A 25,252-nucleotide genomic window follows, 5' to 3' on the forward strand; every position below is an offset into this window, starting at 1 on the left:
TAATGCTCTAAATTTTACGACAAATGGATTTATAACAAAATTATATACTTCGATAGCCTCATTATTCGAGGAATAATTAAAATATCAAATAATGAAAATCTGATAAGCATATAATTTTAAAATTTGAATCATAATTAGAGAATCTGACTGATTGCAGTTTTTAGCTTCCTTTCTACTTTTAATAAGAAATTGTTTTAATTATCCATTTTATTAAAAATCAATTAATAATATGTATTAAAAATATTTAATTTAATATTTTGAGCGACTTAAAACACGAAGGTTCTTTAGTTTGTGTATGTAATTTATTGCGGAACTATTTAAATTTCTATTCTTACGACTGTAGTCACTCTTCAAATCGGAATATAGATATTTTGATACAGTATATTTAGCTTAGACAGATACAGTTATTTAGCATTAGACTTTTTAGAAAGTGCAGAAAGGTTTACCTTTCCCACATATACAGGATTGTACTGCAATTGTTACTGCAACGTAACTCCACACAAATGGATTATTCGAAAATCAGCTCCTAAGGGATAAGAAAATTTGTCATTTCGTCATCGTCATCATGACATCGGTCAGAAATATAGAAATCGATGTTTATTTTACTTCTGTTGTAAAATACGGTTCTTAAACTGTTGGAAAATTCCGAAGAAAATATTAAAGAAACTCTAAATATAAGGCTTCTAAATTGTTTTATAATATTGTAAGTATAATAAAAACAGACATAATGCGTCATTCTATTAAAATCTTCTATATCCACTTAATAATATAATATATTAAATCACAAGGATACATTATAAAAAAAAAACAATGCAGATTTTAATATTGGTCTATTTAAATTTAATACAAGAACTAAAAAGCGTTAAATTCGTATTCATTATTTATCATAATCTAAAGCGAATTCAAAAATGCATGCATGCAATTATTGGGAACCAGTTGTCGCCTTCGACTTCGCTAGGGTCGCTTCATCCACCAAATTTCATCAAATTCGATTCATCGCTTCAGCCGTGAATGAGCAACAGACAGATATACTGTTGCATTTATAATATTGTTATAGATATGTATGTCAACATATTTTCAATAATGACCGGCCCTGCCAAGTAATCCAAGTATAGTTAAATCTTTGGAATACATGCTGATGTCAGTGGTGACTATTTAATCGTATTTATGAACGAAACCATTTTCCAAAAAAAAAACATGTAAGTACTCGTAGATAATTGCCATAACGGTACTCTAATTTTAATTAATCGTTTATGGTCTTAGAACTACTTGCTTAAGTGGCAATCATTTATCTTTCGTAAACACTTGCGATTATCTGGTTCATATCTATAGCAAACATAGCCTGGATTCAAGGTTAGCTTACATTTCAGCCGCAGTTTCGAAATAATCTTCAGTTAGGGAGAGGAAATTCATACTGACCCTAGTTATTATGCTTATTTGCAAGTTTTTTTTAAATCATTGTTAAATGAAATCATTATTTGATTTATAATGATGAAGAATAAAAGTCATTAATTAATGATAATATGGATTATGAAGAGACAATAGAAAGAGGAAGGCGTGTTGTGGTATCAAATCCTCATTTCTTATATCAGAATAATTGATAATTAAAATTTAAATTGTGATTCAAGAAGAGATGATAGAGGATATGTTTGGTCAGTTTGGACAGAAGATTGGTTGTTAGTGGGTCCAAATCCGGACAAATACAACTGCATTTTCTAGTGATTTATTTGTGTTTATAATTTAATTCTGCGGCAAAAAACACATCACAGCAATCTTTAAATTTGGAATGAAAATCTGCCAGATGTGTATTAACTAGTTTTAAGCAGCATTAGATTAAATGAGCTACAAGTCCTCTTCTCAAAAGAAGATTACTAAGCCTAGCAGTAGCTAGTTTGTTACTTTCGTAATTTTCGTATATGTTATTAATAAATAACACGTATTTTATTACTTGACGAATTTAAATTTTCGATATAGAAATTAGTATATACTGTGTGAAGACTAATTTATCTCAATTTTGTTTTAGATGTATGGTCGCTACCAACGCGACCTAAGTGAAGCAGCCAGAGAAGAAGCAAGAAGACTCAGAAGGCTTCGGAAAAGAAGACGGAAAGATGACAAACTTCGGCAGAAGGAACTCGAATCGACGGGCAAACATCGACCTAGAGGGAAATTCTTCAAAGTAATAGGTGAGGCTTGAAGTATTGATAGATTGACAATTGTTTTGATGATGGTGATGTCCTAGTGGTCAATTTCGGTAACGATGGCCATTCAAGAGGATGACCACCTATGCATGGCATATTATATAACAAAAGTGTATACTCAAACACACAAGGGCACTATGTATACCCTCATTCTCGCAATTTGAAAACCCGATATGACCGGAAAGTGTTCAGACGCAGGACCAACTACGAATAGCAGTTGAGAGTGGCGTGGTACGGGTGCGTAAATAATGCCAATGTCACAATTATTTCTGCTTTTCCAGCAGATTTTGCGAGAGAAAACTACTTTTGGATCTTTAAGGCAGTTCAATTTCTAGTTTTCATTATTTCTCTCTCCCCCTCTCTCACTTTCTCTTTCACTCGATTTAAACTTAATAAGCAACAAGTGTCATTGTAAACTACGCATAATATTTCAATATTAGCTTACACTAAGTTACAAACAATAATTATATCAGCTTAGTCTGGTACCTGTTCATACTTACCTATTTTAATAATCTTTCTTACCTTCATTAATGTTTTTTTGACGACCTCCGTGGTCGAGAAGTGTGTACACCGGTTTTCATGGGTACGCCGCTCCGAGGTCCCGGGTTCGATTCCCGGCCGAGTAGATGTAGAAAAAGTTCATTAGTTTTCTATGTTGTCTTGGGTCTGGGTGTTTGTGGTACCGTCGTTACTTCTGATTTTCCATAACACAAGTGCTTTAGCTACTTACATGTGATCAGAGTAATGTATGTGATGTTGTCCAATATTGATATTTATTTATTTATTTATTTATTTATTAAAATCCTTATGGTAAATGATCAATGATATGAAGTTTGTTAGGGTACGTTTGGAGGCACACTTTCGCGAGGCTCGGTGAAGACTGGGTGTTCCTGGCATTGCTGGGCATCATCATGGCTGTTCTCAATTTCGCCATGGACAAGGGCATAGCAGTTTGTAATAATGGTAAGACCGCTATGTGTCGATAAAGTTATTATAATCACATAGGTTTTTTATATAAATTATAAAGAAAATTATATCAATTGATAATTATTAATTACTTATAAATATAGAAGCGACACGTTGAAAATAAATCTCTTTAATATTAAATGTTATGGTTAAAAAAAAAACATACTTTTTTCACGCTGTCACCAGGATGATCAGGTAAATTTACACTCACACATTCAAAGACTTGAAATTGTAGAATCTATAATTTATATGTATTTTTGGGTAAATAACAATTTCAGCTATAGTCTTTGTAATATTAATATTTTCAGCTCGCATGTGGATGTACAAAGATTTAGCGACATCAACATTTAGTCAATACATAGCATGGGTTTCGTTACCCGTGTGTCTCATCCTATTCGCAGCTGGTTTTGTCCACATTGTTGCCGCACAGAGTATCGGTATGTTGTTCTTATGTGTTAGTTTTTAAAGTACCAATCCACTTTACACAGCACTTAATGAACTATTACATAATTAGAAACAAAAATAAGACAAAGTTCAACGTATATTTATAAGCTAAACCCATTTTTCGCATTAATGCAAAGATTGTAAATAATGGGTCCAATAGTAAGTCCTAGTGGAACACTTTTTTTCACGTTATTTGAAAAATGCGACGATACGTAACATTTCATTAGTTTGACGAAATAATTTGTTAATTAGTCATTTGTTTGTATAATGACAAAGTAAGTTGTTCTGTTAAAAGCACTAAATATTCTACCGTCAAGCAGCAGTACTCAGTATTGTTGTGTTCCGGTTTGAAGGGTGAGTGAGCCAGTGTAACTACAGGCACAAGGGACACAACATCTTAGATCCCAAGGTTGGTGGCCCATTGGTAATATAAGGAATGGTTAATATTTCTTTCAGCGTCATTGTCTATGGGCGGTGGCGACCACTTACCATAAGGGGGCCCATTTGCTCGGCCGCCTACTGATATCATAAAAAAAAAACTTAAAAATATACACAATAAATGCGATGAAAAATTTAATAATGTTGTTTAAATTACACTTTGTTTTAAGGTTCTGGTATACCAGAGATGAAGACTATATTAAGGGGGGTCCACCTCAAGGAGTACCTCACATTCAGGGCAATGATCTCAAAAGTTATCGGACTCACCGCTACCCTTGGATCTGGTCTACCACTCGGTAAAGAGGTACATACAATAAGTGTTTTTACCAGAAGAATAATTAATACAAATTCAACACAGCCTTCAGTATAAGGAGAAAAGACGTTCAATTTCGAATTTTAAATTTTAAATTTCAAATTCAATTCAAATTTAATTTGAATGTTTAAAAAACCGTATTTTGTCACATTTATGTATATATAGACATTTTATTAGCAATATCAGGATTATTCAAGATAAGTGGGCGTATATTCAAAAGATTTTATGTATGGACGATCCACAATGTCAGTAAGTTTTTAATTAAACAAATCAATTACACAGATATATTCACAATAGTCATCAATATCGATTCGTTAATAAATCACATGCACAAACACACATAAATCACTGAATCTATTACAAAAGTATAAAGATAATGTTCAAAATTAGCGATTCTTCGCATACGCGGTGCGCGGGAAATCTTGAATGTAACTGTCGATCCAAGATGGCCGCCGCGCTACCATCGACGAGACGCTCTGAATAAACAAGATGGCGCACCATGCGCCGTCACACATATTACTTAATATTCAGGATATTATGAATATGGATTTTACCGGTTTCATTTACCATTCCGGATACGAAATTATTTCAGAATATCAGATTGTTTCGGGTAATATTTATTTATACAATTTTTTTTTAATTTTATAAAAATACAAGGTATCGGTTGGATTTTATTTGTAGGCAAAATTTTGGTATTATTTATAGTCACCGAAAAAAAATTTAATTAACTACTCTCTTTAAGTCTAAATAACACTGCAAAAACTTTATATATAAAAGATATTTATCGGGTTTGGTTACGGTTTCGGAACTCCGTAGCATCCTTTAGCTCATCTTAATATATATTTTTACTTTTTCAGGGACCATCAGTTCACATAGCATCGATGGTGGCTACGTTATTGTCAAAACTGGTGACCACCTTCCAAGGTATCTACAGCAACGAGTCCCGTACCACCGAAATGTTGGCAGCAGCCTGCGCTGTCGGAGTGGCTTCTTGTTTCGCGGCGCCTGTTGGGGGTAAGCGAGTTGACCAACTGGTGAAAATATATCTTATTCTTACATACACTTTTCGATCGCCATTTTATAAGTTACTTGCTGGTAGGGCTCTGGACCAGCCCGTTTGTCTGTCACGTACTACCGCCATACATCAATATTTAGAATTACTGTGTTCCGATTGGAAGGATGAGCCAGTTTAAGTGCAGGCACAAACGTAACCTCTTAGTTGTCAAGGTTGGTGGCGCATTGGTGTGATGTAAGGAATGGTTAATATATCTTACAACATCAATGTATATAGGAGGTGGTGGCTTCTTACCCTCAGGTGGCGTATTCGCCCGTGTGCCTATCTATGACATATAAAAAAAAATGTTTTATTGGTTCAAATCATAAATTCTACTACGGAGTTACTCAGTACATACTCTTTTTACCCTTGTCACCTATTAAATTACATATTTATATAATAAATACGCTCAATTTTTTATATATGTATATCCTTATATTAATCTTTGTAAAATTTTCTAACTTGTCATTCAAATTTATTAATTGGAAAAGCAGTACTTGTTGTTTAATTATAGAAGCGAATACTTCCAAAGGAGACTGATTTCATTAACGACTGGAACTTATGGATTAAATTTTTTCTTTATATCTCGTAGTTATACGTCACTGTTTCTTATTTCTTTTACATATATAATATTTAATATTAATTCTGGATTAGTAACCAAAAACGATGTGTGTCAAACGAAGTCCAGTTGTTGTTGACACATGTTTTAAGAATCTGACGTTGTATTAGCGAGGACGCGAGGCATATCCAATAATTTATAATAACAATATTGGTTAGGAAGCGTAAACCTTAACCGATGATTGCGGGTTAGTGTTTGTAATTCATCTCTTGCCGCGAAGAAATCGTGCGAAAATCTGCATACGTCTAATTTCACAATAATTGTCACATCTGTACCAACGCAGATCCAATTAACCGTGCTACTAGTGCCGTCTGAAACGTTTCAGAAATTTCTAGAATATTCTGGATCTATTTTAAATTATAGATCTCTTCATTAGCTCTTGATTGAGCTATTTATGTCGTGTGACGAATCTTAACGAAGATTGACATTTGTTTGAAATGTGTCAATTTCATTTAATTATCTTACATTTTATTATATGTAATAAAATAATGAAAATATGCTAAAAATATCAAAGAGACCTTACGTATAGAAGGCACGCTTATCCCTTAAAGATATTACTTCTAGCTCATCCCGAATGGAGCAAAAAATATAAACACGGATCGTATTAATAGGTTGACACATACAGACTTACAAAATAACAATGTACATTTAATGCTATACATAAATATATATATATATATATATCATACATAGAAACATATAATACCATTTAAATGAGATAGAGGAAGTAAAATATAACTATCATAGTAGTTGATGTTTATTGTTACTCTGCTCTTCAATGAGTAGCGTCAGGAGAAACATATATAATATTCAATATCATTATTATTTCCGAATTTACTTAGTGTTAATGGCGGCCGTGTATCCCGTACCGTGGTGTTTTTTTTTAACTCTATAGTCTATATTTCCCGATTGAATGATTGATTTATTTATTTAATCTTAATTACGTACAATTTAAAATAGATTTAGACGAAGAAAAAGTAAATTATAATATATGTAATTTGCTATAAAACGCAAAAAGGGATTTTTTTAAATGGTCTCTGATATGTACAAACAATATAAACCAATACTAGCTATAAAATATAAACATATATAAAATCAACGCTTTAAATAAATAATTATAAAAACATTCATATTCACTTGCTGTCTGTACTTTCGATAGAATGGGTTTAATGTTAAAAAACATCAAAAGTGTTATTTAATTTTTTGAGACATTCTATTTTACGCAACTGTTGTTAACTTGATTAGATTCTGTAATAGTTTCAGAGTAGACTGTACTCATTGTAGTTTATATAATAAACCAATGTATTATATTGTGTATTCCAGGAGTTCTATTCTCGATTGAGGTAACGACGACATACTTCGCTGTCAGAAACTACTGGCGTGGATTCTTCGCGGCGTGCTGCAGCGCGATCGTAAGTAATACTTAAACGATCTCATTAGCACAGTAGAATCAATGAATCCGTAAGGAAACAGTGTTGTGGAATAAGCTGCAAACGAAACGCCAGAACAAGACCCAGTTGTGGGAAGCATGAAGCATAGTCGACCATACTATAAGTTTTAACTTAAAAAAATTACACATAGTGATTTAATAACTTTAATATTACTATTATTTCTCTGCAATTATACTTTTGTTAGGGGGGAAGTAATGTATCCAGTGCGCTGATTCGAATTTGCAACTCTCACGTTGCCGGCTGGCCTATGACGCCGCACTATTGTGAATAAAATATCATGTTAACATAAATTAAATCGATTTTCCGTCGTATCTGAGTCTCTGAATGAGGGAATGGAGAGTGCATCTATCCTTTTGCATAAACCACTGCCCCACAACAGTCTCCCGCACAGTCGGCCGCAGTAACGGTAGCGCGTGTGGCGTTGCAGATGTTCCGGCTGCTGTCGGTGTGGTCGGGCGCGCTGCCCACCGTGAAGCCGCTGTTCCCCACCAACCTGCCGCAGGACTTCCCCTTCGACCCGCAGGAGTTCGCCGTCTTCGTGCTGCTCGGGTACGCGCACGCACACACGCACGCTCACGCACACCTGCCCGCCCAGACGAGTTAAACTGACGTAACCCATGTTCAAATCTCTCTCCAGCATCGTATGCGGGCTGATGGCCGCCTTTTGGGTGTTCCTGCATCGCCAGTATGTGCTCTTCATGAGGAACACCAAGGTCCTCAGCAGCTTCCTGCAGAAGAAGTTTGTAAAGATCATATAATTTGAAGCTTGAAAAAAATCACTTATGTCCGATCATTATATTTAAGAAACCGTTCGTTTTGGTTACGGACGAGAGCCTACGAGTCGTAATCTCAATAAAAAAATATTTTCATATGACGTAAGAACTAATGTAAAAGACTCGTTTCTTAAAAAAGCATCGGCTACTGATGTAAAGTAAGGATTCAATTATTATAGGGACGGGGTTTCGATAATTTTGAATCACCGATGGCTTTTATACAATCGTTAAACAAAACTACAGTCATAGGATAAAAAGACATGCTATTGCTTTTAATTTCACACGTTAGAAAGAGACAGTAAAACATTTAATAGTGCTATAATGTTTGTGCTAATTTTTACAGCCGTTTCATCTACCCCGGCTTCATGACATTGGCTGTGATGTCCATCCTCTTCCCGCCTGGTATTGGCAAATACATGGCAGCTGATCTCGGCAATCAGGAACAGGTGTGGTTATATCAAAATGAACTCTACTGCCATACATAATAGAGAACGCAATGTTCAGAAAATATCTTCTTACTGAAAATATATTCTTACATTAAAAAAATTTGTAAAATTAAAAATCTAAATAAAATTTTATTTCGCTCTTACAAGTAATTTAATAATCCTCATTTTATAAGATATGTTAAATTTAACGGTACCACGGTAAAGTTAATAATGCGTACGGTGGTACACAACCATCTCAAGAGCAAGAGCATACCCGTAGAAGATCATCAGACCAATTTAAAAGTCTGCCATATTCGAGCTCCCCAAACGAATGCGTCCGCGTGCCGCAGGTGCTGTCGCTGTTCGCCAACTTCACGTGGTCGGACGAGCTGACGGCGGAGCAGGCGGCCGTGGTGTCCCACTGGCAGACCCCCGAGGTGGACCACTTCGGCTGCCTCGTCATATACTTCTGGTCTATCGTGAGTTTATTTTACTATAGCTGATGTATTTTTAGGGTTCCATAGTCAAATTTGGAAACTACATAAGCCGACTAAATTGAGTTTCAAATAGACATCTGTGTATGCAAATTTACCACTGCAATCTATTAGAAAAAAAATACTATTTATTGTAACAGCATTCAGCCAGTATAGTGAGCCAGTGTAATTACAAAAGTAAGTAATAACATATCTGGCCTTGGTTGGTGGCGCATTGGGAAGCCCGTATAATACTACTTATAATTCACCGCAATATTTTTCAGTAGATCTATCTATCGAAGTGAATTTCAGTTAAATCATAGAAATTCTAAACTTACCGTAAGAATATCAACTATTAAAAATTGTATAGTAAGTTGAGTCACTGTTCACCATCATGATAGTTTACAACGTCACGAGATAGATTTATTTTAAAATACTACAATTTCCCATTTTAAGGAAATACTAATATTAATATTTACCCTTCGATTAAGCTTAAATGACTGTATTTACTATTTTATGATATAGACATACAGAAGAATATAACTAAGGCAATTTCAACATAATTTTTAAATCACAATGATATATATATATATATATATTAATCAATAAACAATCCCTCAAATGTCAAATACATTCTATAAGAGCCCAATGCTGGGCAAAATATTCCGACGAGGATGGGATTCGAACCCACGCGTGCAGAGCACATTGGATTAGCAGTCCAACGCCTTAACCACTCGGCCACCTCGTCTTGTTGTCACATCACTAATACTTTAGTATTATGATATTTTTTTATTACGAACATATAACTTATTTGCTCAGCTGTTATTTTTATTGGTAATAATTCTTGAGCAATTACTTTTATGCAGTATTCATTTTCATATTCGCTTTATTTGTAGTAAAAATTACTAAAACCACGATATATTTGTATGTATGAATGTATTGTTTATCTCTTAAACTTAAATTGTTTTTCCTGGACTATATTATATTGGCAGGTAGAGCATATTATAAGTATTAAGCCTGACTTTTATACAATGCGAAATTAACTCTTAACCACTGAAGCGATTTAGATGGAACTTGGTATTTTGATAGTTTGAGTCCCGGGAAAGGACATAGGCTACTTTTTTTTAATTTATCACTCGAGGGGCTGAAATTGTACGACGGTTTATGTGCTACAGTTAAAGTTTCATAAATTACGCAAAGGTAAAACAAATTCAGCAAGTGTTTTATAAAATTGAGTTAAATTCATTGATTAATTAAATATTATGTTGGATAGATTTTTGTCGAAATTCTCGGCAATTCCATCTTATAAAAATTAAGTACTTTTTAACATTCTTTAACATGTTTACAAAATAATAGGTTTAGAGTGGTATTTTATATAAGAATCGCTTGTTATATAAATTATTTTAATTTTGTTCATGCTTGAAAATTTACATTTTAGAGTTGGCATCTTTTTGCTTTTGGCTGACGATGTTTATTTTTAAATTGATCATATTTTTATTGTTACATTTTATAACTTGTTCGAAAAACAAACAAACATTTAACAATAAAATATTATTATTAAATAATATTATTATGATAGAATTTAATATTAATAAAATATATATTCAAATTAAATGACACTTGATTTAAATTCATACTGTATTGTCACAATTTTAATATGAAATAAACAACAGTAAATCTAAGTTACAAGCTAGGTTTTTATTAATAAATATACCTTTCACATATACGGATAACAGGTATACAGTTTATTTATTTATCGCGTCGAATAAAGTATGCAAGTATCAAATCGGATATTAAAAATATACCGACGAGGATGGGATTCGAATCCACGCGTGCAGAGCACATTGGATTAGCAGTCCAACGCCTTAACCACTCGGCCACCTCGTCTTCTATATGCTCGTTCAAATTACAGTTGACAATGAATGAATGAATTTATTTTTTATTGCACAAAATATGCAAAGGTGGACAAACATAGTGCCAAAAGGCAAATTGTTTACTGTCTCAGTCAATACTAAGTTAAACGTATAAAATAAAGCAAAAATAAAACGATAAGCACAATACAAATGTAAACTTAAAAGAACAATTATTACAAATTAATCATATGTCTTAGTATAAGAAAGAGAAAAATTAAATTACTATCTATGTATTTTAAAACCATCTTAAATCTTTCAATACTAATAAATTCGTTTCTTATAATGCCTAACTGAAATACTTAACCATAAAAGATAAAACTTATACTAAAGGCAGCGTGTACCGGGAAAGGTTGCGTATATAATAATATTATATAAGTATGTACACTTTGCACAATCACGTGCTGTAAATTTCATATTATTGACGTTACAAAGGTGAACTTCATGATTTTAACTTTATTTTGTCATACGAATAATTATATCAAACTTATCGTGACCATGGAATATTAATATTGTATAATGACAATAGTTTGAGTTGATATAAGAAACGTCATTAATTTAATATTTAAATTAAATTATATAGTGTTACCAGAATAATAATATATATAATTTTTTTTTATTCTGGTAGCACTTGGCTTTTTGCACTGTTGATTCTTCCGAAAATATCCGACAAGAAATTCATTAGTGACTCTTTTTTTCTAAAAAAAAGGGATACATATCTCAGGCGCACAATCCGGAGACTACAATTTTAAAAACTTTAAGTTAATCAGGATTCGATCCCTAGGTCCAGTCGTATAAAAAAGCAATAACTCAATGGGGCAGTCGCTATACATTCAACTATACAAAATATTATTCCATAAAGATTTGTTAACTGTGAATATATTCCATATATTAATTACTGATTAATTAATGTTTAATGTTTATTATTTCGTTTACATACATAACATACATAACATAATCAGCCTGTAAATTTCCCACTGCTGGGCTAAGGCCTCCTCTCCCGTTGAGGAGAAGATATGGAGCATATTCCACCACGCTGCTCCAATGCGGGTTGGTGGAATACACATGTGGCAGAATTTCGTTGAAATTAGACACATGCAGGTTTCCTCACGATGTTTTCCTTCACCGCCGAGCACGAGATGAATTATAAACACAAATTAAGCACATGAAAATTCAGTGGTGCCTGCCTGGGTTTGAACCCGAAATCATCGGTTAAGATGCACGCGTTCTAACCATTGGGCCATCTCGGCTCATTTCGTTTATATTTCGTTTATATTTGCGTAATGTTTACGTAAGACTACCTGTAAGTATTACAGCATTCGCGAAGAAAATTTCGAAAAGTTTTGTCATCGTGTCTACTGTCGGTTGTGCTAGTGAAATAAATAAATAGATCATCGCAATTTTCGTTCCCCAGTTCTTCCTGAGCCTGGTGTCGTGCACGCTGCCGGTGCCGGCGGGTATCTTCGTGCCGGCCTTCAAGATGGGCGCGTCCCTGGGGCGCTTCACCGGGGAGGTCATGCACTACTTCTGCCCCCTCGGCGTCGCCTACGGGGGACACATACAGAAAATCTTGCCAGGTCGGTTCACGTTAAGCAGATGGAGACCTATATTTGTGAGTTATTCACGAGTTAAGAGACATGTGCGCGTGCGCAGCTTTGATTGTATGTTGTATACAGAAAATATTAATATTATCCTACGACGGTGAAGCGTCACTGCGGAAGAATCACCAGGAGTAGCTTATGTATCATTGAATCTACATAAAACTTCCCCGTGAATCATTGTTGGGGGAAACAGTTCAATGCGATCCATTTGGTAGATTTGACTTTATCGCGTTGAGACAGACCGACGGGCACTGTTATATATTATGTAGTAATGTCCCAGCCTGTAAATGTCCTACTAAGGACTCTCCTTTGAGGAGGTTTGGAGCTTATTCCACAACGCGGCTCCAATTTGACTCGGCCGATACATGTGGCAGAATTTTATTCAAAGTTGCAACAAGCAGTTTTTTCACGATGTTTCCCTTCACCGCCGCACGAGATGAATTATAAACGCAAATGAAGCACATGAATATTCAGTGGTGTCTGGCCAGTGGGCCAGTGGGCCAGTGGGCCAGATGGCTGACATGTCGTGGCACAGTGAGTAGTGTGTAGTGGTATAAAGTGATGGTGCCGTCCGGCAGGCGGGTACGCCACGGTGGGCGCGGCCGCCTTCACGGGCGCCGTCACGCACACCGTGTCCACCATCGTCATCTGCATCGAGATGACGGGACAGGTAACTCATTTCGATTTTGTAATATTGGTAAGTGGCGTACATGGGAAGTGCCTGGTGGTAAGTGTTCACCACCGCCCATAGACATTCCCGCTGTAAGAAATATTAATCATTCCTGATATCGAAAAGTCGCCACCAACTTTAGGAGTTAAGATGCCCCCTATGATGTCGTTACACTGTCTCACCCTTCAACGATACTAAGAATTTATTTTGGGTACTTTAATCAAACTGAATACCTGATGAGTGAGTGGTACCTACCCAGACGAGTTTATTCCACTATCTCGCTTAAATGTACATTGGTGGATACACATGGAGCAGAATTTCTTCCATCACGTGCAGGGTTCTGTTACCGTAGGTTTATGATTTACTTCACCATCAAGTACGGTCGGATCTCCTAAAGAGAATATCTTCACAAGATAACTTTTTTTTCGCTCGAGTCTAAACCCACTACCTAAGTTCTGTCGCTTTACAAGCTAGCAACTAGACCATCACAGCAAATAAAGTAGTAATGTAGCTTGCACGGCTCATGAGAACAGATGGGCAATAATTGGAGCAAGTTCGCGCATGTACGATTTCGTCCAATAGACGACAAGCATCGACTGACGGACCAATCGCGTGCCTCGGCGCCCGACTCCTTCATTCCTCCAAAGATACCTAAAAATGTACTGAACCAGGACTCATGCCGTTTATTATATCTTTATGTACGTGCAGGTGACCCACCTGCTGCCCATAATGGCGGCGGTGCTGGCGGCCAACGCGACCGCCGCTCTGCTGCAGCCCTCGTGCTTCGACAGCATCATCCTAATCAAGAAGCTGCCCTACTTGCCGGATCTCTTGTCGTCCGCCAGCCGTAAGTACTCGTTTCTCATGACCATATAAAAACATATTTCCATCATTAAATATCGGTCAGCATAAATATATATACTAGTATTATAAATACGAAAGTAACTCTGTCTGTGTGTCTGTTGCTCTTTCACGGCAAAACTCCTGAATCGAATTTGATGAAATTTGCTATGACACAAGCTTGAACTCCAAGGAAGTATAAAGGCTTTTTTATGCCTAACACCGGAAGACCTTCAGTAAACCCCAAATAAAAGCCTCTAGTATATATACTAGGGGTTTCTAAATATTAATAGTTTTCGCTAGAACTCGTCAACAAAATACAGTAATATCCTGTTAACTATATTCAAAGAAATAAACTGTTTATATGTAGCCTTTATATATCTCGCTTTAGCCTAAATTTTAACTGGCAGAGAATGTTTTAAGGAATTAAGTCAATACTTTGTTAATTTTTTTTAATCCGGGCAGTCGTGACCACTTACCATGTCAAAGATATGCTTATTTTACTATTTTGAAAAAAATCTTTAAAGTTTAAGTATAAATATTTAATTACCATTTACGTTCGTTACGAAAATTGAATATCGAAAGAACAGGACGAGGTGGCCGAGTGGTTAAGGCGTTGGACTGCTAATCCAATGTGCTCTGCACGCGTGGGTTCGAATCCCATCCTCGTCGGTGTACTATTTTACTGACCATTTGAGAATATATTTATATTATAACATATAAATATTACAAGCACTTGGGAGTAACTAACATAAACAATTTATTTATTAAAACAGTTATAAACATTAGTTAAACCTTTTTTAATTTAACTGCGTAGACATTTTTCTACCACCGAACATAAATACCAATATTTTATAACTACTGTGATCGAATGGAGAGCCTATTACAAGCTAAATATAACTAATGCCTTATAATGTCCCTTTGCTGTATCATAAAAATAAAAATAAACATAATCAGCCTGTAAATTTCCCACTGCTGGGCTAAGGCCTCCTCTCTCGTTGAGGAGAGGGTATGGAGCATATTCCACCACGCTGCTCCAATGCGGGTTGGTGGAATACACATGTGGCAGAATTTCGTTGAAATTAGACACATGCAGGTTTCCTCACGATGTTTTCCTTCACCGCCGAGCACGTGATGAATTATAAACACAAATTAAGCACATTAAAACTCAGTGGTGCCTGCCTGGGTTTGAACCCGAAATCATCGGTTAAGATGCACGCGTTCTAACCACTGGGCCATCTCGGCTCTGCTGTATCACGACGGCTAAGTATATTGCACCAATATGTGCGCAAACATGTTAATTTTACATTCCATTCGCGCTCATAACGCCCTTACCTTTACATTTTATGTGCTTTCCGAGGATTGGTAACGTCCGGCCTCCGCACAGCTGAACAGAATTTAATGTCTTATGGAATTATCGTAATAATAGAAGCATACGCGAAAGGCCCGGACAAGGCGACTGTGATAAGAGATTTCCTGTACCTTATGCGATAAAAACACTGCTGTCGATACTAAGTTCATGTTTGTAAAATCGCTGATACACCTATGTACGCAAAAGCAGCAATTAATCAAAAAAATGAATTTGCGAAATTTTCTAAACTGTCTGCAAAATATTCCGACGAGGATGGGATTCGAACCCACGCGTGCAGAGCACATTGGATTAGCAGTCCAACGCCTTAACCACTCGGCCACCTCGTCTTGTTAATATTACACTAATAAAAAAACCCTATAGGGAGATCCCGGGAGTATTGTTACAATCTAAGATCCGATTTAGAGCATTCGCCTGCGATGAAGTAACTTGTTTTTACAACTGACAAATTGTATAATTACAGGTTCCGCACTCACTTTTGTAATGCTCGAATCGGAACTGTTATAATACAGACGAATGCTCCCGATAAGAGACAGTTCTTATGCATAATAATACCTCAACTTTCCCATATTCCCTTAATTTAAATCACATCGAAATCGATTCAGCATATGTATAACTCAATATATAGCCAGCATAAGAATTATTAAAAATAACGCCTTGATTATACGCATATAAAAATTGAAAATAGTTACTGTAGCAACCGCATCACGGCCACGAGGAACGATGGCAAGAATGCAACATTCCCCTGAATCGCAATTCCGATCCTCTGGGCGAGAAATGAACCAGCCTTCCTGTCATGCATACCTATTATCACCTGACTCTAAACTTGTTCTGTATATGTCCATGTATTCATATTCGTGATTAAGATTTGCAGTCAAAAGTTCTAATCTGTAAGATCTCACTCTTAAAATATTGACAACGTACTTGCGGTGACGCGATATTTTTAGCCAATGTCGCATCTAACATTCTGACATTTGAAGTCGCGATTGTGTTCAGCGGCGAATTTGGAGGTTGTTCTTTCATAACAGCTGTAATATTGGATTTGCATGTGTAACGGCGCTAGACACGATTAAAATTAAATGGTTTGAGAGATGGATCTGTATGCCCTGTAAATAAATGTGCGCAACTGTTAAGTAATAAATTAAATCACTCTATAAATACAAGAAGTAAGGTAAACATCGTTCACTATACTTTCGTCAAAAATAATTAAGAACAAGGGTTAGCCAATTTCATACTTCTTGCGTGATGTAACGAGATTCTTATGTTCTTCTTTCTTTTCAGTTCTATATTCTCTCTTTTTTTCGAAAACGTGATATTATATAATTTAAAATTGATTGGTGTTAACTTACGTTACAAACATTGTTAGATATCCTTTGAATAAACAAGTTACTAATAATAATAATACACAAAAAAGCAAGAAACATCTTACGTTGACATGGTCAAAACATCCTATTAAATATAAAATAATATTCCGACGAGGATGGGATTCGAACCCACGCGTGCAGAGCACATTGGATTAGCAGTCCAACGCCTTAACCACTCGGCCACCTCGTCTTGTTGACGTACAGTTAATCTAGTAAAAAGTTAAATTATAAAAGAAGCACTACATTGATTTTATCATACAGGATATTTTTGATGAAAAAGATTTATTACTAAGTTCCTTGCTGGTTACTATCAGGAGAAACATTCCGAACTGGAAGCTCTACATTAAGTATGATCTTCTAAAATGGCGATTTCAAAGTGAAGATACTTTAAATAAGTATACAATTGATTCATTGATTAAAACAAATAAAATTATTAAGTGATATAATTTAACAAATATGGCTAAACGTGTGAGACTATATAAATCGAATGTTAGACAGAGAAAAAAATATGTTTTTCATCCATCTCTATCACACGTTAAATTCTAATAATATATAAACTACTCTTATATTGGTTGTAATCAATTGATATGTTAAATGTAGATCTGATTTGTATGTATGCTGTTATACAGTGAGAGGGTATTACGTGCTAAAGACGTTTTGTCTACAAATTAAAGTATAAAACGAACTCTACGTAGTGTTAGACAATATACTTCCACCCGTGCAAACACTTAAAGATATGTCACACGTTGCCGTGGTCAGCAGACTTGCTAATACATTTTTAATCTTAAGAATAGTAATCAAACCAAAACAAAATATACTTTATTCAAGTAGGCTTTTACAAGCACTTTTGAATCGTCATTTAACAAACTATATTAAGTGAAGCTCCCACCGGTTCGGAATACCGAGATGAACCGGCAATAAACTAAGTAGTTACTTTTTTTTTCAAAATTTCACAAAAGTATGATGTCATGTCAGTTAAATACAATTATATATGTATGTATCCTGCCTGGAAGTCAACAAGTGCTGTATACTATATTCCATTCTTTTAAATAACTTTTATATAATTTCTCATTTTACTGTTACTTCGGTTGAATGTTCTGAATAGACTCTGTGCAAACTTCTTCGAATATAAATTGAGAAAAGATGAGGTCTTAAAATGGCCAAGGTATATAATTTTCCATTTGAATATCATAATAAAATAATATTTAAGGTGGTTTCCTTATTTATTTATATTTTATTTAAACGTGTTCTGTTTTACAGGTATGTACGATATTTGCGTGGAAGACTTCATGGTGCGTGACGTCAAATACATCTGGAATAGAATGACCTTCCAGCAATTGAAGGATATTTTAAAGGAGAATAGAGTAAGTCCAAAAGTTCAATTTTCCTCACAAACCTTTATTCGACAAAATCGTACTGTGCTTCAAAAACAAAACCCCACTGACCCGGAGAGTCTTTTCTGAAAACAACGAAGGTGCCTTTATTAAATTATATTAATAAAAAAAAACACTGTGTGGAAACTTGTCGAAAAAAAATATGAAAATGTGTCAGATTTTGCCAGAAGCCTACTCTTGAGGGAATAACGCCTTTGTTCAACAATGTTGCTAATATTATTTTTTACTCTTCATCTGCAGACAATCAAGAGCTTTCCACTAGTAGACAGCCCAGCATCGATGGTACTGCTCGGGTCCATTCACCGCTGGGAGCTGGTGAAGGTGATCGAGCAGCAGGTGGGACGCTCCAGGCGTTTGCAAGTCGCGGCTCTATGGCAGAGGGAGGCGGAACTGAGGAGACGAGACGAGGAAAAGCGAAAAACTAGAAGACCATCTAGATTTGAGGTGAGTTCGGCGACTGAGTGATCATCGGTGCTAGATTATATTTTTGAAAATAGCTCCATAAATGTGCCGCAAATTTTAGGTCACACCGGCTCCAGATATGCTCCAGGTTCCCGTGTCGGGAATGACCAGGGGAGTTTCGTTGACTAGTCAAGACCAGGGCGGTCTCCTACCAGGTAATACGAAGTTAAATTCACATATTGGACTTAACAAAATTTGAAGACTCGTAAGTATATAACAATGCTCCCGCGCCGCCCGCAGCCCCGGGCCAGCTGTTCCGGCCGAAGTCCATCCTGAAGAAGACGAACTCGTTCACGCTGTCCCGCGGCGCGCCCTCCCCCGCGCCCGCGCCCGGCGCGCCCCTCCCCGTGTACTCCACCGTCACGGGCGCCGAGACCAGGTCGGTACACTCCCCTATCCGGGGCACGCTCCACTTTTTGATTTGGATCATTAAAAAATATATTAAATGAGCAACATTAAATTAAAAGAACTTCATTATTATACTTTTCCGAGTATGCCGATAGTAAAACTGTATTTATAATTCAGAGCGGCACAGTTACAATATTTCAAGCATTGGCCGTATTACATTACGTGCATACAAAACGTTGATACATTGTTTTTTTATTTTTTCACTTTTATTTTTCATTTGAGTGACTTAGTGTGCGTGAGACAACTAAAAAGAAGCCATAAATAATAATGAGATATGATATTATACTGACGTGCGCCGCTAATTTAACGCGGACGGGCGCACGTATAACTATAATAAGAAATATCGCCAATTTTCCCTTGATTCCAATACCTTCGATAGCTCAGTTGGTAGAGCGGTGGACTGTAGATGATGTAACTGATATCCATAGGTCGCTGGTTCAAATCCTGCTCGAAGGACTTTTGATTTGAAAAGTGTTTTAACAGTTTTTTGTCAGTATTAATAATAGTATTCCGTTCATACTTAATTTATTACCTGATATAACAAATAATATCACGAAATTGGATATCGTTATGATTTAAAGAAAAAAAATATTTACCCTTAATACTGTGGTTTTTTTTGTAACCTAGTCCCCCAGGAACCATGCTATTAACTAATATCCTAAAAAAAGCCAGCATTTCTTTTTTTTATAGCATTGTTTGGCGGACGAGCACATGGGCCACTTGATGGTAAGTGGTCACCACCGCCCATAGACAAAAGCGCTGTAAGAAATATTAACCATTCCTTACATCACCTATGCGCCACCGACCTTGGGAACTAAGGTGTTATGTCCCTTGTGCCTGTGATTACACTGGCTCACTCACCCTTCTAACCGGAACACAACAATACAGTACTGTTATTTGGCGGTAGAATATCTGATGAGTGGGTAGTACCTAGTTTGCACAAAGCTCTACCACCAATTTCTGAAATTTAAGCACTAGATATGGCTTAAAGTTAATATAAATTGTTTTAGATGTTTAGATTATTTTGAGAGTTGGCGGAACTAATAAATATACTAAAATGGTACCATTCCTTACTTCTTACTTCCTTCCGAATTGGCTTTAAAGAAAAAGTCAATTGATAGAGTCTCTCTTAAAACCATCAATAACATACAATATTTTGGTTCATAGAATCCGAGCAGCCTTCGAAGCCATTTTCAAGCGGTCGACTTTGTTACCTGACGTGGAGAGTGGGCTGACGGATCAACTCGGCCTGCCGAGGAGTCCCTCCATCAACAAGAAAGTTCAACTGGTGAGCCATTTTTTTAACCTACAAACTTAATCTATTCTATAAAATTATGACGATATACGGAAGAAAATCGTGCTGGTTTAACAGAATGAAGTTTTTGAACGAGCTCCTTAAAAAGTTTAAGAGGATTTTTCAAATTTATCTCCAAAGGAATTTCGTCATTTCAGATGTTGAAAATATGGTAACCGATATCTAAGCTTTAGTTAATGAGTTAAAGACCAATGCTAAACATTTTTTGAAAATTCACAACTTAAGGTGAAAATTAGGATGAAAGCTAGAAACGTGAAGTTCGCTTTTTTTCAGTGTTTGAAATCGGTGTTTATACTTCCGTTCTGAAAGTCTCAAATTGGGGTATACAATTTGTATGGAAGTTCGTCATTTTTTTTACCTTAAGTACGTGGAAATCGGTGTTTAGATTTTTGTTTATTTTTAATATATAATTCCATCAGGTACACGTCTGGTTAATAATAATTAATAGAAGTTTTGTTATGTGTTGGTGTTCGGCAGTGAAGTAAAACATCGATAGGTAACCTGCCACGTGTGTATCCAACAAAGCGCATTGACACAGCGTAACGGAATCAGCTCCAAACCTTAGCCATAGCCCATTTGGGGGACACCTGTAGTCTGATACTTGGCTTAAAAAATAGTATTCTTCTATTTTATATTTTGTTTTATTTTAAATAGACTAATCCGTCGCCTTACTACAAAATACACGCTGTGGATATATAATATAAAATGTATCATTGTGAGGCAGCCCCGCGAGCGAGTGTGTGACATGTCCCCGGAGGACCAACAGGCGTGGGAGCGGCTCGAGATGGCTAAAGAGGTGGACTTCGACCGAATGCTGGCCGTGGCGCGCCGGCGGGACCTGGTGAGTGTACACACACATTCCTACCTACACTTTACCACGTATGGTTTGGTATTTAATAAGTACTAACTAGCTTATTTATTTATTGGCATTTTTGCCACAAGTTACGCGTTTTCGATCCGATAACTTTACCATTTGGGAAGTGAATTATTGTTGAGTGTATGTGTTTTAAATTGTAATCAACTTCACTTCATAATAAATGGTAGTTATCGCTCATAGACCAATGAAACACATCCATAAAGTATTGCCTTTAGACAAAAGAATATTTAACCACCAAAAAGTTTATATATATATAATTTTATAAAGTTTATAATTATTTTTTTTTTAATTATTTTATCATTTGTTCGTTTCTAGAACTTGGACGATATTGAATATGAAATGAAGAACGATATTGAAGACGAAAACCTTTATATCTGTCACATCGACCCTGCGCCCTTCCAGCTCGTAGAGAGGACGTCGCTACTTAAGGTAACAAACAAACAATTAAAATATATTGAGTTTTATTATTACAGGAGCTTCTTAGTAGCAATCAGAAGTTTAGATGTTAGGTGTAACTCCGGTGCCTCGAAAAACCGTCGGTCCTGCACTTGAACTCATTCAGTCGTGTCGGTTTTGCCGTCAAATCTGGTTATAAAACGAAGAGTGCACGTGTGTTTGCCCACAATTGACCAATGATCCGATTTGGCAAATTATCCTTTTTTTACGTAGCCATTTTTATTTTTTAGTAATATATATTATACGACGCTCACGGGCGAGGCCGCTTGAGTGTTCCGAACACTAATATCGCTACAGATATTATAAAATTGCGAAAATAAGTTTGTTTACAAAACCTACGCCATTAAAATAGTATCGTCGTCGGTTGGTCGTCGCTAGTGGAAAGTAAAAATTAAAAGCAAAATCTGCTTAAACAAGATCCTCTACCGTAGACCACCGTATACATCTCAAGGGGTCCCCAACCATTGTCTGCTTACATGGAACTCTAAACTCCTAAGTCGTCGTCGATAAAGACTTCTTTGGGTATCATTGGTCTATACCAAGTCTACAATAACGAGGCCATTTGCAGGTACATTCGCTGTTCTCAACCCTAGGCGTCAGTCGTGCCTACGTGACTGCTATCGGCCGCCTCATAGGAGTCGTGTCTCTGAAAGAAGTATGTATTTTTTCAAACTTTTAATAATCCGTAAATTTAAGATTTGAAGTCATCAGAATGACTCAGTGGACCAAATAACTACGATACCATTGCCCGTGCTCAGCTCCGCAAGGCGATCGAGGACGTGAACTCGGGCGCGCTGACGCCCCTCACGCGGCCCGAGCCCCCCGCGACGCCCTGCAGCCCCGCCGCCTCCCCGCTGCTCATCAAGGTGCCGCGCTCCGAGCCCGCGCCCCCCTCCGACCGCGACACCGACAAGCTCACCACGCACTGACGCGCGCTGACGCACCACCGGTACGTGTACCATCGAATTTTCAATTGAACACGAACGCGCTTGCTCACTTTCACGTTCCATATATAATCTATACTAATATTATAAACGAAGAAGTAACTCTATATTTCTGTCTGTCTGTCTTTTGCTCCTTCAAGGCCGAACCCCTGAACCGAATTTGATGAAATTTGACTTTAACTTCATGAAAAGATAGGCTATGACTAACACCTGTCGACCGACCCCAAAAAGGCGACTAAAGCCGCGGGCGACAACTCGGCTTATATTATTATAATATTTTTACTAAACATTTTTATTTATCTACCAAAAATAATTAAATAAATTTATCCATAGTTTTTTTGTTATAGGTAACGACTCGAAGGAGATAGAAGATAGAAGAACGAGACAGCTATAGTCGATAGTATTTAAAAGACTAGCAAAATCGGAAATGATTGCTACAGTATTTTAATTTTAGTCAACTAACTGTATATATGGTGCTTCAGTATACGAAATAAATTATATTTTATTTATTTTTTAAACCAGTTCAAACTGGTTAAACGCCATCTTGTATTATCAAGGTCACAAAGGTTGTGCCTAAATATAAGCTAGAAAATAATATAGTACAATTGATTGAAACTATTTATTCTAACACCAGTTTTAGTATTATTTTTTTATATAGAGTGTTGATGACGACGCTTTTATTTTTAATTAATATTAGGAATAATATTTAATATACAATCCTTAAATGTAATTTATTAATAATTAAAAATCAATTATTTTTGGTGTTGCAAGATTACAAAATATTTTAACTGGTAACACTAAAATGCTGCAGGACATTGTATTGAAAGGCGTATCATTATTATTTAAAACTGAATGTTTGTATAATAAATTGTCCTTTGCTTGTGTTGCGACTTTGTATATTTATTTTTGACAAATTTGTCATTCACACTGCCGTGAAAAATGTATAAAGGCCTTAAATTCTAAATTCTAGATATAAGCTGGTAATTTGTTTATTCAAAAATGATATTTGCTTTATATTTTTGACTTTTAAATAAGTTTGCATCAAAGTTACTAGAGTAGCACCAAATTTTTAGTTGTCATTAGCACTCTTAAATTTTCCAAATTATTCTAATCAAGGCTTGTGATTGTTGAACTCATTCCAAAATAATGATTTTAGTTAATAAGTATTGAAAATTTTGCAAAAATATAAAGTCTAAAAGACATTAAAAAATTGTGCCATTCCATTTTCAACTTTCAAGTGAAATTAATGACTATATATTTTTTAAATTAGTTTTAGATTACATATTTATAAAAATCAATTATAAGGCATTTTTCAGTTGTGTATGAAATCTGTGATGTTAAAAAATGTAAATTTACCTGCCCTTATTTTATGTGTAATGTAATAGTAATATTTGTATTGTATTCTTGAATGACGAAATTCTTTAGTTGAACAATAAATATGCATAATTTTTTAACTTTTACAAAAAAATTCTATACTTCAGAATATATTGTGTTTTAAAATAAAAATATATAATATATTGTTCAGCTGAGGCTTCCAATGCCTGTTAAAGTTAGTATTTAATCAAATGCATTGCATTTTTAATCTGTAGTGAGCGAAATTTGATTACCATATTTATAAATACAGCGACCCAATTGATGTCTGACATTTAAGTGTAGAATAAAACAAAAATAATTGGACTTAAAAAAAATATACCTTTTATTTTCAAAATGTTTTAATGGAATAATAGTAACCACCCATAATTCCTTGAACCTGATTATCAATAAAAATGTATTTAAATTTCGCCGCCTATATCACTTTGAAAGAGTATTAAATATTTAATAATAAACAAATGCGAGGAGCTCGCATTAAGTTATAAGTGTATGTGATCTATTGCTTTGTGTAATAAAAGACGTGTTGTGCATTACATTGTTTTATTTATTACTAATTATAACATAATTTTCAAGTCTATTATCTAAAATATATTTTATTCAAACGGGCTCGTCAAGCACTTTTAATCACTTAAAAATTACCACCAGTTCAGAATGTAGATTCTACCAAGAAGACATAATTATAAAGCCAGTCATAAATAGGGACCTTTTGGTCAGTAGTCAGCTCTGCTATTAAACAGAAACACTAGAATAAGAATTGCAAGGTAGTATGAATATTTGGGCATATACCTCAATGACAGTTATGATGTTATTCCCTGAGGCCGTAACTACAGTCACATTCACCCTTAAAACTGAAACTGGAAATGGTGATCTGGAATCCAGAGAGGCTTGTACATTGCCATTTTATCCATGATAGTAGTTTTCAATATTTCATTTTAAGATAAAATCAAAAATAGTTTTCAATGATAATGTATAATTATCCATGGCTGGCAAATATGTGAAAGAATATAAAAGATTTGATCACTACAAACGCATTAGTAACAACGTTTAAATAATTATTACTTCCAGTTTATCAAACTATATGGCTAAGTGACATTTAGGTTATTTTCTTTAATAA

General features: G+C 35.5%; 1 protein-coding gene and 6 non-coding genes across 8 annotated transcripts in view; 3 read left to right on the forward strand and 4 right to left on the reverse strand.

Annotated features, from left to right (window-relative positions):
* LOC113404943 (chloride channel protein 2) overlaps nucleotides 1-24,671 on the forward strand; it is a 71,535-nt gene extending 46,864 nt beyond the window's left edge. For both annotated transcript variants that reach the window (XM_064219111.1, XM_064219110.1), the window contains exons 2-24: nucleotides 2,024-2,186; nucleotides 3,042-3,164; nucleotides 3,476-3,604; nucleotides 4,220-4,353; nucleotides 5,220-5,376; nucleotides 7,359-7,447; nucleotides 7,914-8,035; nucleotides 8,124-8,225; nucleotides 8,603-8,705; nucleotides 9,035-9,163; nucleotides 12,482-12,644; nucleotides 13,247-13,338; nucleotides 14,047-14,185; nucleotides 18,172-18,275; nucleotides 18,546-18,749; nucleotides 18,829-18,922; nucleotides 19,008-19,146; nucleotides 20,343-20,463; nucleotides 21,215-21,331; nucleotides 21,683-21,796; nucleotides 22,392-22,478; nucleotides 22,582-22,776; nucleotides 23,115-24,671. In XM_064219111.1, the coding sequence (XP_064075181.1) occupies nucleotides 2,024-2,186; nucleotides 3,042-3,164; nucleotides 3,476-3,604; nucleotides 4,220-4,353; nucleotides 5,220-5,376; nucleotides 7,359-7,447; nucleotides 7,914-8,035; nucleotides 8,124-8,225; nucleotides 8,603-8,705; nucleotides 9,035-9,163; nucleotides 12,482-12,644; nucleotides 13,247-13,338; nucleotides 14,047-14,185; nucleotides 18,172-18,275; nucleotides 18,546-18,749; nucleotides 18,829-18,922; nucleotides 19,008-19,146; nucleotides 20,343-20,463; nucleotides 21,215-21,331; nucleotides 21,683-21,796; nucleotides 22,392-22,478; nucleotides 22,582-22,752 (2,796 nt within the window). In that variant the 3' untranslated portion in view covers nucleotides 22,753-22,776; nucleotides 23,115-24,671. The remainder of the gene's footprint in view (nucleotides 1-2,023; nucleotides 2,187-3,041; nucleotides 3,165-3,475; nucleotides 3,605-4,219; nucleotides 4,354-5,219; nucleotides 5,377-7,358; nucleotides 7,448-7,913; nucleotides 8,036-8,123; nucleotides 8,226-8,602; nucleotides 8,706-9,034; nucleotides 9,164-12,481; nucleotides 12,645-13,246; nucleotides 13,339-14,046; nucleotides 14,186-18,171; nucleotides 18,276-18,545; nucleotides 18,750-18,828; nucleotides 18,923-19,007; nucleotides 19,147-20,342; nucleotides 20,464-21,214; nucleotides 21,332-21,682; nucleotides 21,797-22,391; nucleotides 22,479-22,581; nucleotides 22,777-23,114) is intronic.
* Nucleotides 9,824-9,905, reverse strand: Trnas-gcu (transfer RNA serine (anticodon GCU)). Its single transcript has one exon. It is a non-coding gene; the product is annotated as a tRNA-Ser (tRNA).
* Nucleotides 10,963-11,044, reverse strand: Trnas-gcu (transfer RNA serine (anticodon GCU)). The gene has a single exon. It is a non-coding gene; the product is annotated as a tRNA-Ser (tRNA).
* On the forward strand, nucleotides 14,769-14,850 carry Trnas-gcu (transfer RNA serine (anticodon GCU)). Its single transcript has one exon. It is a non-coding gene; the product is annotated as a tRNA-Ser (tRNA).
* On the reverse strand, nucleotides 15,795-15,876 carry Trnas-gcu (transfer RNA serine (anticodon GCU)). The gene has a single exon. It is a non-coding gene; the product is annotated as a tRNA-Ser (tRNA).
* Nucleotides 17,020-17,101, reverse strand: Trnas-gcu (transfer RNA serine (anticodon GCU)). Its single transcript has one exon. It is a non-coding gene; the product is annotated as a tRNA-Ser (tRNA).
* Trnay-gua (transfer RNA tyrosine (anticodon GUA)) lies at nucleotides 19,545-19,631 on the forward strand. Its single transcript is given in 2 exon segments — nucleotides 19,545-19,581; nucleotides 19,596-19,631. It is a non-coding gene; the product is annotated as a tRNA-Tyr (tRNA).
* Nucleotides 24,672-25,252: the final 581 nt, after the last annotated feature.

This window comes from Vanessa tameamea, chromosome 26 (genome assembly GCF_037043105.1).
Source record: "Vanessa tameamea isolate UH-Manoa-2023 chromosome 26, ilVanTame1 primary haplotype, whole genome shotgun sequence".
NCBI lineage: Eukaryota > Metazoa > Arthropoda > Insecta > Lepidoptera > Nymphalidae > Vanessa > Vanessa tameamea.